This window comes from Lycium barbarum, chromosome 9, assembly GCF_019175385.1.
Source record: "Lycium barbarum isolate Lr01 chromosome 9, ASM1917538v2, whole genome shotgun sequence".
Lineage (NCBI taxonomy): Eukaryota > Viridiplantae > Streptophyta > Magnoliopsida > Solanales > Solanaceae > Lycium > Lycium barbarum.
In genome coordinates this window covers 1629357-1645335 of record NC_083345.1, presented here as the reverse complement: position 1 = coordinate 1645335, position 15979 = coordinate 1629357, and the positions used below count along the sequence as shown (strand labels likewise).

Below are 15979 nucleotides of genomic sequence, written 5' to 3'. Positions count from 1 at the left end.
ATTCGTGAAAAACAAACAAACCACATAAATGAAAATAACTAAAAGAAAATAAGATGCGTTAGCTACTACCACATGTAATCTTAACTTGATAATGTAAAATATCTTTACACTAATGAAATAACGATAAATATAATTCAAACTCCAATTTAAATTTATGCTGAACATTGTGCATTTGTTTGCCTCTTAATGTGATTGATGTGGCTTGGTGCATGTATGTGGGCCAGCTTTCACTCATTGGTCGAACCTTTTAATCAAGAAACTCTATAGTGCTTATTTTGGCTGACTATTGGTCTTTCTGGATGCTTATGCCGTTTGAGTTTCTTCTATTTTCCCCTTCTTTTACTTGATATGTGTGTGCCTTTTGAGTTGTTTTTTTTTTTTTTTTTTTTGGTGTGGGTGGGGGTGGGCATACAGTACTTATGTAGGCAGTGTAAGCTGCATTTTCTAGAATCCCAAAATCTATAAACTCAAAATTCTAGCTTCTCTATGCATACATACAACCTACATTTACCATTGCATGCATAGTCCAATCTTGCTGTCCTTATGGACATAGATGATCTTATCAAGGCCTTGAAGTGCTACAAGGTATGAGTGATTAACTTTTAATTATAGTGTATAGCATATTTTAGTTTACTGTGATTATGTTTTTGGATGTGTACTTTTGCATCTACCTACGTTGTCTCTTTGTTATTAGAGCAATCATGTATGATATTGTGGTTCAATCCCTTCCAGGAAGCAGTCAAATTAAAACCCAAACTTCTCAGAAGCTTATCTGGGCATGGGAAATATATACAAGGTAAGCCCTCTTACATTGTGCTAGTAAATTCCGGTGGCTACAAAGCCAAGATCCTCACCTAATGGGATTCAAAACATACTAATAGTCGTAGTATTTCTCCTGTAGTTTATTGTCCTTCAATTTTTGTTATTATCTGATGTTCCTTGCTTTCTATAGTATCTTGCCCTAGTTTCTTCACTTCCGTTATTTCCTTTTCTGACCTCCTTTGATATGCTTTTCCTTGAGTCGAGGGTCTATCAGAAATAGTCTGTCTAGCTCACAAGGTAGGGGTGAGGTCTGCTTACGCTCTCCCCTCCCTAGACCCCACTTATGAGATTACACTGGGTATGTTGTTGTTGTTGGGATTTAAAACATAAAAAAGCAAACACATGAAGAAGGGGATTCAGTATCTACTATATACATAAAAAATAATGTTGACCTCATATATCCGTGCTTGGAGAAGGACATGGAGAAATATAAATATAAGCATCTTCTTTGCATTTTCCAGGATTTAGGAATGTCCCAGGAGGCCATAGTGTGTTACCAGCGCGCACTCCAACTCCAGTCTCCAAGCGAGACCAGACAATGCAATAGCTTTTGGTGAGACTCCATTTTTACTCTGTCATGGATTTTTTATATAGTTTTGGACAATACTCACCTCTTGAGCTTAGTTGAGTTAACATCTGAATTTCCTTTCGTCTCTGCAGGTTACTTGGCTGATGTTTACTATAAACAAGGAAATCTGGAAATGGCAATGCGTAATTATAGGAGAGCTATTGCCTGTGATGCTGAATTCTTTCAGGCATATAACAATCTGGTACATTCATAATATTCCGATCCTATATTATTATTTTTTTTCTATATATTAGTTCTATATGCTCTCCAAAATGTTGCTTATAGGGTAATGCTCTAAAAGATGCTGGTAGATTGCAGGAAGCAATTCATTGCTATCATGTAAGTTATGTTCTTATTGGCTGGTTATATGTTCTGATTTCTTTATTGTTAATTCCTCTGTCCCTATTTATGTGTCACTTTTCACGTTGGACTAGATCAACTCCATAGTTTAAAACTAAAATTTAGATATTAAAAAAATCATATGATAAAGTACTATAAGGTGCAATTCTACACATGTCGGTGTGATGACAAGATGCATTTTAAAATGTCTGTAAAAGCTCACATAGTTTGTATCTCAAGAAGCGAAACGTGCCACATAAACTGAGACAGAAGTAGTACTTTCTGATGAATGCATGCATCAATCAGTGGCGGAGCCACATAGAGCCGAGGTGTTCATCCGAACTCCCTCGGCGTAAAAAGATACTGTTTTTACAAGGTTAAAATTAATTTATATGTATATATAATATATGATGAACCCCTTAGGCTTCTTCGTATGTTTACTTTTTTATATTTTGAAGCTCTGCCACTGCCATCAATGCCCCTCTCTTCAACCTGACCATCTACAAATACTATCCAATCTGGGAAACGTTTATATGGACCGGTAGGATTTTGCTTAATCGCAACGATTCTCTTAATCTTAACTATTTCAAGCGTTTGGACGTTCGATTTCATCCTTTTTGTCCATGTTTGATTCAAAGAAGACCAGAGATTAAGGAGTGCATTTTATGGCCATGAGGAAATAAAAAGAATCCAACTTTCAGCTATCAATTCTTGATGTTGGAATTCTGAAGAAATATAACTCCTCGTTTATAACGAAAGTAGATATAAGAACAACTAAAACAGCAAAAGGTACTACCATGTAACTAATCTATAACATATTAATCAACGTTGATTACTGCATCACATTACAACAAGTCACCCAATATAAGTTACAAGAAAAGGCTATGAAATAAAGGATCCCCCAAGACAAAAAGACTCAAAATTAGATTAAGCATTAGCACCAGTGGTTTTAACTTCTAACCACTATTACTTATTAGTAGTAGTTTTAACTTCTAACCACTATCACTTAGTAGCAGATTTAACTTTTAGCCACACTAACTATCACTTAGTAGCAGGAGAAGGTGAAGGTGAAAAATTGAGCAATTGTTTCTTCTTTTCCCAAGCTTTAACAACCAAAACAGCATCAAACATTTTAGGAGCACCAGATGAAGTAGTTGCTGATATTTTAAGGTAATATTTAATACCAGATACAACTTGTTTTTCCGCTTCAACAACTTGAGAGAAACTCAACAATCCATTATTATTCTTTTTCTGCAAACTTCTGTTGTGCTCTTCAACACAGTATTTTCCCAAATCTTGAATTTCCTTATTTGTTTTCACATCTTTTATTTGTGTTTTTCCACCTAGTGCATTTGATGGGGTTGATGAAAATATGGTGAAGATAAAGAAAAGAAGGATTAAAGAGAGGATTTTTGTGATTTTTGCCATTGTAAAGTTTGGTGGTTTTTTTATTTTATGAGAAGAGTAAGGTGAGTTATATAGGGATTTTTTTTAGGACACGTTATGAGGGGGGTGGCAACACGTACGTGATGCCGCGTTTTTGTGAAACCGACGATAGATATGAGGGGCCAAACAATCTGTTGCTCTATTTGTTTTTTTTTTTTTTTTTGCTTTGGTTTGTTTTCATTTGGCACTATTTATCTGTTTATTAAGTTCTGTTAACATTACTCTCTCCATCTCAAAATAAGCGTCAACTTAATAAAAATCACACCTATTAAAAAATTAATAGATACAATGTAAAATTTAATAAACTACCCTTATTTATTGCTCCCTTCATCTCAATTATTTGTCGCCTTTTTTTTTTTTTTACATGCGCTTTATTAATTAGGACGGGCATTTGGCTTCTTTTACCCTTATTTATGTTTAAGTTATATATAATGCCTTCATTAAATATTGCTTACTTCATTTATGTGTCATCTCCATTAATGATAGAATTCTACTAAGGATAAAATGGAGAAAACTAATTAATTATGCCTTGAATTTCTAAATCGATAAATAATTTGAGACAATTAATTTTAGTAACCACGACAAATAATTGAGACTGAGGGAGTAGATGTTTTCTTAGAATAGAGTAGTATTAAAGATGACTACTTCTTTCATGCTAAGGGCATAGTTGAAAACACTTGTCAATTTTTATCTTGAATTTCTAAGGTGACACTTATTTTAGGATAATTTTTTCTTTTGCTAAAGTGACCTTAATCTGGGAAGTAATATAAAAATAAAATAAAATCAGTTTCATGGTTATGCAAAGGATTTAGATTCAATATTTTGTTGGGATCGAAATAATTTGGCGGCATCTAAAAGTTATAAATTTTAAATGAATAAATTCAAAACAAAGAGAAGTATACAAAAATATGCACAATAAATTTAATATGATTTTACCAATTGGCATACATGTGAGAAAACTAATATAAGAGAAAGTATAAAATTAAAGACAACCTAAACAGGAATTTTACAACTAAATAAACTTTAGTGACAAATTTAAGAAATTGCCAATGTATATTCAGCCTATATAGAAAGCTTCTCTTTGATAAGCGGTCATAGGGGAGTTCAGAAAGGATCTAATCGTAGATAGAGACTTCAACCTGTGCAGGGGTAGGGGCGGTTGTAGCCAAGTGGATCAAGGCAGTGGATTGTGAATCCACCACGCGCGGGGGGATTATTATTTGTTTCATGGATGTGCAAAAGATTTGGATTCATTATGTTACTCCCTCCAGTCACTTTACATGGCATGAGGTTTACGTGTCTTGATAATTTTCAGCGCGTATTTAGATTAACCTGAAACACAAAGCATGAATTTTCATGTTTGGTTGGTCAATTTTTAAAAGATATTCATTTTAAAAAACAAATTTATTATAAAATAACTTCCTTAATGAAAATAGGAAAAACACTTATCGTAGTAGCTAAGCTATCACAACACTATCAATTCATATAAGATAAACTCTGTAAAATAGATGTAATATAAATAGTAAAAGTATATCGTTATAGACATGCATATATTCTTTAGTGTGTTTGGATGCTAGACTAGAAAAGATTTAGCACCCGACGTATATAGGTTAATTAAATTCAAAGACGTCGATCCTAATTTCAAGTGCATCTAAATTCTTTTATGCAGGGGCATAATCTCTCATAAAAGATGGTTTATAATAGAAATTTGAATTTATCGAACCAGTAAACTCAGAAACTCCCAACGAAAAATGTATTAATGGCTGTCTGGCACTCACTCTTGGCTTGTTATCCTTTTGGTTTCATGTGGGAAATAATGCTCATCTGTTTTGGGCCATCTCTACTATAGATGGCTAAAAGGTGAGTTTGCAGTGTGGACAAAGGCAATTTGCAGATGTCATTTCATTTGTCAATTTCTTCTTTAATTAATGTTGGATGTTGGATTTGTTGTATCCCATTACCTCGTCTCCCAGGGGTTGGATTTGTTGTATCCCATTACCTCGTCTCCAAGGGGTCGTTCGGTAGATAGTCAAAATTATCCTGAAATTATAATTTCGGGATTAATTTATCTCATCTATTGCAATTATTTTATACCATCTTTTAGATGGTATAAAATAATCCCAGTATAAGTGGGATAAGAAGGTATAAGCTGGGATATCCCAGCACTAATTTTTATATCATGTTTGGTAGAAGGTATAAATTTATCCCGGGATAAATTTATACCTTCTACCAAACGTGGTATAAAAATTAGTGCTGGAATATCTCAGCTTATACCTTCTACCAAACGACCCCTTAGGTCATTATATTGACTTTCATGACCACAATATTTAGGTACACATTGCTAAATTATACTATCAGTATGTACGTCTTAATTAGTACTTTGTTAATGGTATTACTTCGATATTAAATATAAATTTACTCCACTTGCCATTAACCATCATACTGCTCCTCTTTTCCCTTCCTCGTACTGGCTACCTAAGCTACTTATTATGAAGTATAGAAAAATCTAATAAAGCATTTGTTGATTAACTTGTTAAACTTCAAATAATCATATGTTCAACTTCAAATTCGTAATACTACCGTTTAAATTATGATATATTGATTAACTTGTTACACGTGTTGAAATTAATAGGTCAAATGCTTATTGAAAATATTTTTAATCCGAGAATAACGAAATTCCTAATAGGGTTGGTTTCACTTTAAATAGGTAGGACGCTGTGCCAATGCAAATCCATTGGGTCATTGGATTCTGGATATCAAATGGTTATAAAAAAAATGCTATAATGGAAAGACGAGGGTAGAAATTAGAAAATCCCCACATCACACCCAAACTAAAGGGATAAAAATAATTGTTCTTTCTTCTGAAATCGGTTGTCAATTTCAACTCTGTGTAAACTATGAGGAAAGGAAGATAAAGAAGAGAAAAGGCAAAAGAAATACTTAAAAAGTTGGAAAAGGATTTTATTTGACTATGAACTAGTATTTAGTTTAGCATAATCTGTGGCCTAATACTTGGAACAACTTTGGTGACACATTCAGCAACTTGAAATATATTACACTTTCATCTTTCAGATAATTTTTTTAATAGCTCCCTTAACAATTAGCTGATCCTCTTCATGGGTCAACATCTTATAATATTCTTGTATCTTTTAAATAAGCAGTAGTAATTGAAAAACTAAAATAATAGCAAACTATCCAAATTCAACTACGTCATTAAAGTTTTTGCTAGGCAAAACTTCAAAGCTTCAAAGCTTAGTCGCAAGCTGAGATTTTTTTTTTTTTTTCAAAAAAGTAAAACCCACTATGGATGCGATTTATAAACTAATGAACACTCCTAAATTAATCTTTACAAATTGAATTATTAAATTAAAAATGTTACACTATCAAATTTGTGGGACTATCTAAGTATTTGGCCTTTAAATACTTTTTTTTACCCTTTAGATTATACTTTTCAACAAAATTGATCTAGGATAACTTTTTTTGTTTTCATTTGACATTAGCATGGTTGAGTTAAACAATATTTCTTTTTCAAAATAAAATCTAAAGGGTACTCAGACATAATTGTTGTAAAATCCAGACTAAGATGAAACGTTCTCTCAAACTCATGTTATAAGTAGAAGTTAGCTGTACGAATTTTAAACTGATCTTGGCTTCAGTGTGCAAGAAGGATATTTTTAGTATTTTACACATATATTTATTTCCTTAATTTTTGTTTTGATTAAACTCAATGTACTCTGATCAAATAAAGAACATATGCAGTATATAGAAATAGAAGTGCCAAAAATAACACGGGATGACAGGAACCAGCCTAGAAATTACAGGTCTAGGAATTCGTGATTTGCAAATTCAATAAAAGTCTTTTTCTCCTGTCATTTTCATTCAATTTTTTTTATGTAATTCAATTCAATCTTTTTTTTCTTTTTTCTTTTTCTTTTTCTCTTTTGTTATTTCTACACTTCAATCTCTCTTGGACTTTTCACGTTGCATGTTTTGAGCAACTCCTAACGACTTTTAATCAATACAACAACTATTACGATTAGTAAGTTGCGATTGTTATATATATGATTCTTTATTAATCATGTCCCTTTATTTAAACTAACTTAAAAGGGTCAAAATTACATTGGGGATTTGCAAGATAATCTACTTTTGACCTCAATTTAAAGTTGGGTCAATCTTGTTCATGGTGTTACAAAATTGATGCACATTTGCCTAACACTTCCAATTTTATTTGTTCCAAGAGGTATAATTTACCTATTAGTTATGTAAAACTAAAGCAAAATAGTTAAAAAGGAAATTTAACAAAAATCAATGTGGAAATGTGAACTCTATAATTATCAGCACAGAATTGAAATTTTCAGAGGTATGGGAAAAAAATATGAAAGATAACATAAAAGTTAGCCAAGAAGACAAAATATCTGTTCCTTTAGGCCTAGTTGCAGCGGGCACGTAAAAAGTAAGCTTGCCTTTCCTCTTATGTATTTGCAATAAGTATCAGCAGGCAGTGGCGGAGTCAGAATTTTCGCCGAGGGGTTCAAAAAATAAAAAAGTAAACATACGAAGAAGCCTAAGGGGGTTCAACATCTACTGTATATATATAAAAAATAATTTTAACCTTGTAAAAATAATGTTTTTTTCCGCCGAGGGGGTTCGGATGAACACCCTCGGCCTAGTGTGGCTCTGCCACTGTCAGTAGGGATGAGGAGAATTGTTGACGTTTGCTTCTTTGTGCATTCCAATGATACATAAACCGTTACATTAGAAGTACATTAACAATGACTCTCGGCATCTTATATATCGACTCTTACATTGATGAAGAACGTAGCAAAATACGATTATTGGTGTAAAAGTTGCAGAATCCATTGAATTATTGGATCTTTAAACGCAAGTTATGCTTGAAGCTACTAGATTGAGGACACAACTGCTTGGGCGTCACACGTCGCGTTGAAAATGAAGAAGTTCAATTTACCAATTCATTTTGGAATGGGTGATTCCTACTTTTAAAAGTAAGTAAAGGAAGAAAGCTTTCTAGCTGTTAAAGGTTTTGGCATAGCATAAAGTATTAGATTTTAACTAAGTTCTATAAACTTAAGTATAATCTAAAAAACGAAGTAGACCCTCAAAAGAAACATGTTTCTTCAAAAGCCTGACCCAACCCGCTTAAGGTCCATATAATGGTTAGGGCTCGTGGGCCAAGGTCAAATTGATCAATTTTATAATCGGCCCAGTCCAACACCTTAATAAAGGAGCCTTGCCCCAACGAATCCAAGCCCAACTTGCTACGGAGTAGCGAACCAACATCTGTTCGGCCGACCAATTTTCCAGGTATGCGCGGAGGGCGGGTGGGGCCGGCCGACCGAGGATCAACCATTATTTGTAACATTAGTGGCCCTCCACTCAACATTGGTCTAGTTTATATACTAGATCAAAGGAGTCATATGATTGGAAAAATACCTATTGTTCATACGCCTTTTAGCTCTTATGGGTAGTTTCAGTCTCATTATGCTCATGAGGCCCGTGACCACAGATTTGGGTATGTTTTACCCATTGTATGGTCATACCCATATCTGTGGTCTAGTGGTTGCTTTTTCTTTGAACCATCACAAAGTTGGGTCTTGGCAAGCAACCAAGCTGCTTTTCTTTGTTGCAATATGATTATTGCTAGAGCTGTTTTCGAGACCCTTGTGTTAGAAATTCTCTATTTAGTGGAATCACATTTTTAATATAATTGTACATAGATGTGCTATCAATTGAAGACACTTATTTTACTGATCTTATAAAGTCTTATTTTTATGGGATATATATATAAATCTTATGTTATAAGGTATGGATTTTATATGCATAGAAACCTAATTAACTCTTCAATTGTAATTTATGAGTTCATAACTGAAGTGTTACACCTCTTCTGAAAGGTTACATTTAAAGCTAAGGGTTATGTCTATTCCGAAAAGGTGACTCACTTTTATATATTGATTGTGGTCTCTAAGTCTGTTATCGATTCTTTTCTGCTTTGTCCCATTAAGTGAAGTTTCCTGAAGAAGGTAACAAGACTTCGAAGATTGTGACTTCCTTCTATCGATTCTTATAATGGATCAAGGTAAGTGTCCTTACTATTCTTCTAAACTTATTTATCACTGTCTAATGATTTACTTACGATCTTGTGTGGAATTTATAGAGTTTTCTAATAAGTGGTATCAGAGCACAGTCTATTTGGATCATTAGACGTGATATAAAGGTATTTATGATCCATAAAATATTGTAGTTTAACCTGTGGATGAATTTAAATCTAAAATTACTATATTTTTCGATTTTCAAAAAAAGTTTTGAAACATTGCTTCGATCTCTTAAAGTAAAATTCGGCAATAGATTTAAGTTTTCTTACGTCTCTCCCATTCTTTCTTACAAATCCTTTTAATTATAATAATTAAAAGTGGGAAGGATTTGCAATATATGATTGCCGAATGTCAAATTAGAAAATATGCCGCAAAAATCAAGGATTCTTGTGGCAGAATCCTTTGACACTAAAGAAAAACTTTTTTTTTCTTGATTAAAAAGGGATAAGGAAACACTTAAGGTTTAGTGCTATTAGTGTTTTTAATCTCTCTATTTCAATTTCATTGGAGACGTAATTTTTTGAAACAAAATTGTGCAGTCTTTGCCCAGATTTGTTGCAAATTTTTCTGCAGAAATTTTCTGGCCCCTCAAAGGCACTGGTCTTTAATTTTTGCTCCTCAAATTCGAACTCCTACTCTGTCAAAAATTGAAAAAAAAAAAAAAACTATGGTGATTTTTTTTGTGTGCTGTACAATTCAGGAAAATATAGTAACGACTCTATTTATTATCAGATTATGGTGGAAGGATAAGGTCTCTTCAACTACCCCACCCGACTTTCTTTTTCTTTTCTTTCTGATGTATTAAACTTTGGGGAATTATAAACGAATTCCTAAAGTCGAAACTTGCAAAAATTCAATACTCTTGTTTTTTCCTTTTATTTTCTTATAAAAAAAACTAGGTTTTCACAATTAAATAGTCGTTATTATGTTCTAGTTTTCTTATAAAAAATTGGGTTTTCACAATTAAAAAGCAGCAGGTCCTTCTAGGACGAACCTGTCGTGTATTTCAACGAATACCCTACCATTCTGGGGTGGGAAGTAAGGTAAGAGATAACACCCACTACAATTTCTTTTCCCCTGCTTAAGGCTGTTAATACAGCCTGGCATTTCGCTGTATCTGGGGCTAATTCTTGATTACCAGAAGTTGATGGATTATTTAAATCACGAGATGGAACCTCTGCAGCCATTGAATGAGTAAACTGAGTACCCCTGCTATTGAGGCCAATGACCACAAATATGAGTATGTTTTACCCATTTTGTGGTCTTGTGGATAGTTTCATCATAAAACACTATGGCGGGATGTATTGGAGACTGCTATGACTGTGTTGATTTACTTCATCGTGATAGTGATAAAAGTCATTTTAGAGACAGCGGTTATCTAAGCAGTTATAGCCAGGTTTGAAATCTAGCTAGTACAATTAAGTGAATCATCTTCATTTGTAGTTGCATGTGGGAGATAATGAGGATGGGTGAGGTCAACACAACTCCCCAAAAGTGATTCCTACCAATTTCTGTGTTGGGCTAGGCTGAGCTCACTCTTAGGGGGGCGGTTTAGAGGGTGAAAATGGATAATCTGACCTAGTATTCTAACTAGGTTAAGGGTTTTTCGGGCTGGGGGTCGGGTCGAGTAATTTCTTTTACTTTGCACTAATTGAAGTTATAATTGAATTTTGTAAAGAGAGACAAATTTGAAAAGAAATTCAAAGTCTCATTAATTTTGTTAATAGATAAATTCAAAGGCTACTTTGATGAAAAATTACTTACAAGTATATTACTGGTTCATGCAAAAAAGTAAAACTTGTTATGTTGATCCTATTTTGGGACGGAGAGAGTGTCCTTTTTTCAAGATTAGAGAATGCACATTTAGGAATATTTTTTTTTCGTTAAAAAAAAGGTTTAATATCTATAACCAGAATGACAGTAGGAATTTCAAATCCACATTTAGACATAATGTATGATGTTAGATTAGCTTTTGTGAAATAATAAATATAGACATATTTTGATGCGATACATTTTAGAATGAAAAAGTATTTAAAACCTATGTGGAAATAGGCAGACAAAATATATAGGGTAAATTTAATATTACAAAATTAAAATAGGCAGACAAAATATATATTGGCTTAATACATAGATATCATCAAAAAGTTGCCAGGATATGTTATTTAGACACTCGAACTATGAATATTTCAGCAAAGAAAACCTTCCCTCTCAAATAGTTCTAACATGGATGATAGAGAAAAAACTGCTTGGTTTGGTTTTTACACAATCGCTCATATCAGCTGCAGCATCCTTTTGCTTCGTGATGCTTTTCTGGGAATGAAAGAGAAAATTAACTGGTTTAGGTTCTATATCTTATAGAGAGTCAAGTGGTTATTAGCTATGTGAAGATATGTAATTCAGTGGGTCCATTCTTTGGCATCGTGGTGTTTTTTCGATTGGACGTACCAAAGGAATGATTAATAAGCTGATCCATTTCTCTATTTCATTTTTCTGAGCGCTCCTATCGCCGACTTTGCCGTCATTGATGCTATTGAGGCCGGTGACCACAGATATGGGTATACTTTACCCATTCTGTGGTCTCGTGGTTAGTTTCGCCATAAATCACTATGGTCGGGATGCGTTGAAGACTGTTATGGCTGTGAAGATTTGCTTATTGTTGATAGTGATAAGGGCGATTTTAGAGACGACTGCTATCTGGGCGGTTATAGCCACGTTAAATCGAATCACATTTATGATATCTACATAACCTAAAGTCAGCTAGTAATTAAGTGGATCATCTTCCTTTTTAATTGCATATGAGAGATAACATTTATTTTTCTATTCTAAACAAAATGTAATAGTAAGTACTGCTTTTATTTGTACTCTGATTCAACATTTCATGGTGGGAGTGAGCATAGAAAAATTATATAGCTTAAAATGAAACTCATTATATTTGTGTGAAATATTTTGCCCTTCGCTTAAAAAAGTGACCAAAAATACCCCGATGTTCCGGATTCAAACCCCTGCTCAATCAAAAGTTAAAACAAATAAAATCGCAAGATAGAGTTTGGATTCGCACTCTACCTTGCGAATCCAGATTTTGCTTGCAATGTTTTTTTTTTTTAACTGAGCGGGAGTTCAAACTCGAAACCCATTGGTTTTTAGGCGAAGGTTAATATTAAAGACCAGCAATTTGAGGTGCAAAAATTAAAGACTACCCTCAAATAAGGCCATTCGTGCAAATTACCCCATTCGCACAAAATCCCGGGGATGGTCTTTAATTTTGGTCCTTTTAACACTTTTCACGCAACATAAGTTTAGATTTTGCTCGGTATAAATTTATATTTTCTTATTATAATACTCTACAAAATTATGCCGGATAGGATTAAAACTTTCAAAACTCAACATAAAAATGTTCAAAAACACATCAAACTCCACAAAAACAGCCACAAAAAAGGATAAAACACATATGCCCAAAAAACATAATTTCAGTTTCCAAACACTACAATAATTTCTAAAAATACCACACAACTTATGCGCATAACATAATTCCTACAAAACTTGTTGTCGAGCGATGTAAGAGTTTAATTTCCGAAGATAAATATTAAAAAACTTATGTCGTGCAAAGTAAGTTTGGATATATTCATTAAATGAACAACAATAATAAAAATTAAAGACAACAAATATGGAGGACAAAAAACTAAAGACCAGTACGTTATGAAGGTCAATCCGTGCAAAAACTTCAATTTTGCACAGCCTTACTTAGTTCAGATTGTACTTGGATGGGCTGCTCTTTCGGCCCACTAAATGGGCTCTCAATGGCAATGGACTTTGCTCTCCTCTGAGAAATGGATTTGCACTTTTGATCTTATTTTGTGTTGGTCTTTAATTTACATTTTTTTTGCACGGATTGCCCTTCTTTTGGGGTGGTCTTTAAATTTTGCCCCTCATATTTGTGGTTTTTAAATTTTTCCCTTCACTTGGATATCTGAGGTTCTGGGTTCGAACCCCCGCTCAGGCATAAAATAAAAAAATAATTTCGCAAGGCAGGGCTGGGGGAGTGTATGCCGGATCCGGCATAAAGTCCTTAAGGAAAAACTAAAGTTATGCCGGAAGGGGCATAACTTTTCCTCAAGGCATAGTTTAGTTATGCCTTATAGGGCAAAACTTTTCCTAAAGGAACTATGCCTTATGGGGCAGACTTTTAATTAAGGCATAACCAAAAGTATGCCCCATAAGGCAGAACTTTTTCTTAAGGTATAGACTTTGCCTTATAAAACAAACTTTTAGTTATGCCTTAAGCAAAAATTCCGCCTTATGTGGTATACTATAAAAGTTTGCCCATTAAAAGTATGCCCCCACCGGCATAAACTTGTGAAGGAATTAACAAAGTTATGCCGGACTCGGCATACTTATGCCAAGTCTGCCCATAAGGCATAAGTATGCCGGGTCCGGCATAAGTTTGGTAATTCCTTAACAAGTTTATGCCGGTGAGGGCATACTTTTAATGGACAAACTTTTATGCCGGACCCGACATAAACTTGTGAAGGAATTACCAAAGTTATGCCGGACCCGACATACTTATGCCAAGTCTGCCCATAAGGTATAAGTATGCCGGGTCCGGCATAACTTTGGTAATTCCTTCACAAGTGTATGCCGATGGGGCACAACGAAATTTAAACTCTGCCTTGCGATTTTTTTTAAAAATTTTGACTGTGTGGAGGTTCGAACCTGGAACCACGAGGTTTAGCCGAAGGGCAAAATTTAAAAATTTCAAATATGAGGGGCAAAATTTAAAGACCACCCCAAAAGAAGGGCAATTCTGCGAATTGCCCTTTAATTTATGTACCTCGTAACAAAATAAAAAAAAATATATTAATAAGGCATAAGTTTATATTTTTGTATCATAATACTCCTTAAATTATGCCCTATTAGACATAAATTCGATTGCGAAAAGGCGACAAAAATTAAAGACCATCCCATTTTAACGGAAAAAGGTGGATTTGTTATACTATTTAATTGTCCATGTATGTTGTTCTTCACTACAAATTTAGGGGTAATAAGGTGAAAGTTATTCATTTTGTGGTGCTCAAATTCAAGCTTCATGAATATTTTTGCAAACAGCTACATACTTAGACCACGTAAAGCTGCTAATGTGAAACCAAATACACTTATAATCATAAGGCCCAAAATTACATAGAAGCCCAATAAACTTGAAAAGGCCCAACCCATTGAGAAGCCCATTTTTTACACTATGGAAGGTGAAGGGAAAGGTATCAAAATTTTCTTTGTATTTTATTGATATATATACTAAGAGAAGTTGGAAAATAATTTTGTCTTTCTTTTTAAGACATGTATTTGAGGTTTTGATGTTTCAAATTTTGCTCCTCTGCTTTTACGAATGAAAAAAAGGTGACAAGTACCTTGATCGACAAGAAATTTAAAATAATAAAAGCAAATCTGTGGGACATCTAAACCAATAGCAAAAGAGAGGAAGGATAAAATCAATTAGTCAAAATGCTTAAAAGTCAACTTAGAAGAAAATGAGAACCTAGAGGAATCCCACTAGTAACAGTAATAAGTCATAACCAACACAAAATAATCCACTAGGGCTCAAGTTAACTTTCCCACACGTATCTTGAAGGATTGTGGTAGGATGTAAAGAATTACTCCCCTTAATTAGAGTTTTCGGGTTCGAGTTTCGAATACGGAATAAATTCCTAGTAGAAAACGTTTCTCCCGTTTAATGGACCTTATACATATTATGCAAACATGGTAATCGCGGCCCCAATATATGTATAAGATTGGATGGGAAACTAAAAAGAAAATATCTCTCCCACTCCTTGTTTGTCGCTCTTTGTTCTTTTAATCCATTTTTTAATCTAGTTTTTTCTCTATTAAGTTAATTTTCTAGCTAACGAGGTGACTGATATACATCTATGACTTTTTAGGTTTGATTAAATATTGTTTTTCAGACGTAAAAGCTGGTGAATTGCATGTTAAAAGACTTACATTCTTCCATGTATTCATGTCAACTTGCTTGAAATTCCACGAATATCCCATCCATGCTTACGTACCTTTTTTTTTTTTTTTTTTTTTTTTTCTCTTTGATAAGTTTTATACATGAAGATCAAGTTAGTATTTTTGACAAATAAATTCATCAGAAATCCGTCATAAAATTTATCTGAAGGCGGATAGAGAGACAGTCGTCACATAGTTGAGAGTTGCAAAATTTGTTCAGGTAATTCAAACTCGATTTTATTGCTTTAATTATGAGTCTTTTTGTTTCTTCCTTTAATTATGAGTTTGATCGATACCACGTAAAACAACAAGAACGGTAACACGTCTAAATCCGATGCAAATTGGGATCTAGTACTCTATATAACTTCTCAACTAACGTCGTATACTTAAACTCATTTCAATCCAATATCATATATATAAAATAAAAATAAAAAGTAGTAGAATTGTTCTGTATTTTCCATTGGTAGATAAATGTTTTTGACACGACAAAAAGACATCTTGTAAATATTGGACCGATGGTAAGTACTTAGCATGCCTAAAACTTAATCTCAACGAATTGATATCTCATATATATATATAAATATGTATGTATGTATGTATACACACACTAAATCGCCCTGAATTTGAGAGATTTTATGTCTTTTGAGACGATTTTTATGTGATTAATTTTAGGCCTACCTCATTTCCTTTTATT

The 15979-nt window shown here is 33.6% G+C and overlaps 1 protein-coding gene across 1 annotated transcript; it reads right to left on the bottom strand.

The window, feature by feature from the left end:
• Positions 1-2519: 2519 nt before the first annotated feature.
• On the bottom strand, positions 2520-3199 carry LOC132609396 (cysteine proteinase inhibitor B-like). Its single transcript, XM_060323369.1, has one exon. It carries the CDS (start codon positions 3155-3157, stop codon positions 2771-2773), a length of 387 nt encoding a protein of 128 aa, XP_060179352.1. The 5' UTR covers positions 3158-3199; the 3' UTR covers positions 2520-2770.
• Positions 3200-15979: the final 12780 nt, after the last annotated feature.

Excerpts from the sequence above, each read along its gene's own strand:
- LOC132609396 (XM_060323369.1), bottom strand. The coding sequence starts at position 3,157 with ATGGCAAAAATCACAAAAATCCTCTCTTTAATCCTTCTTTTCTTTATC.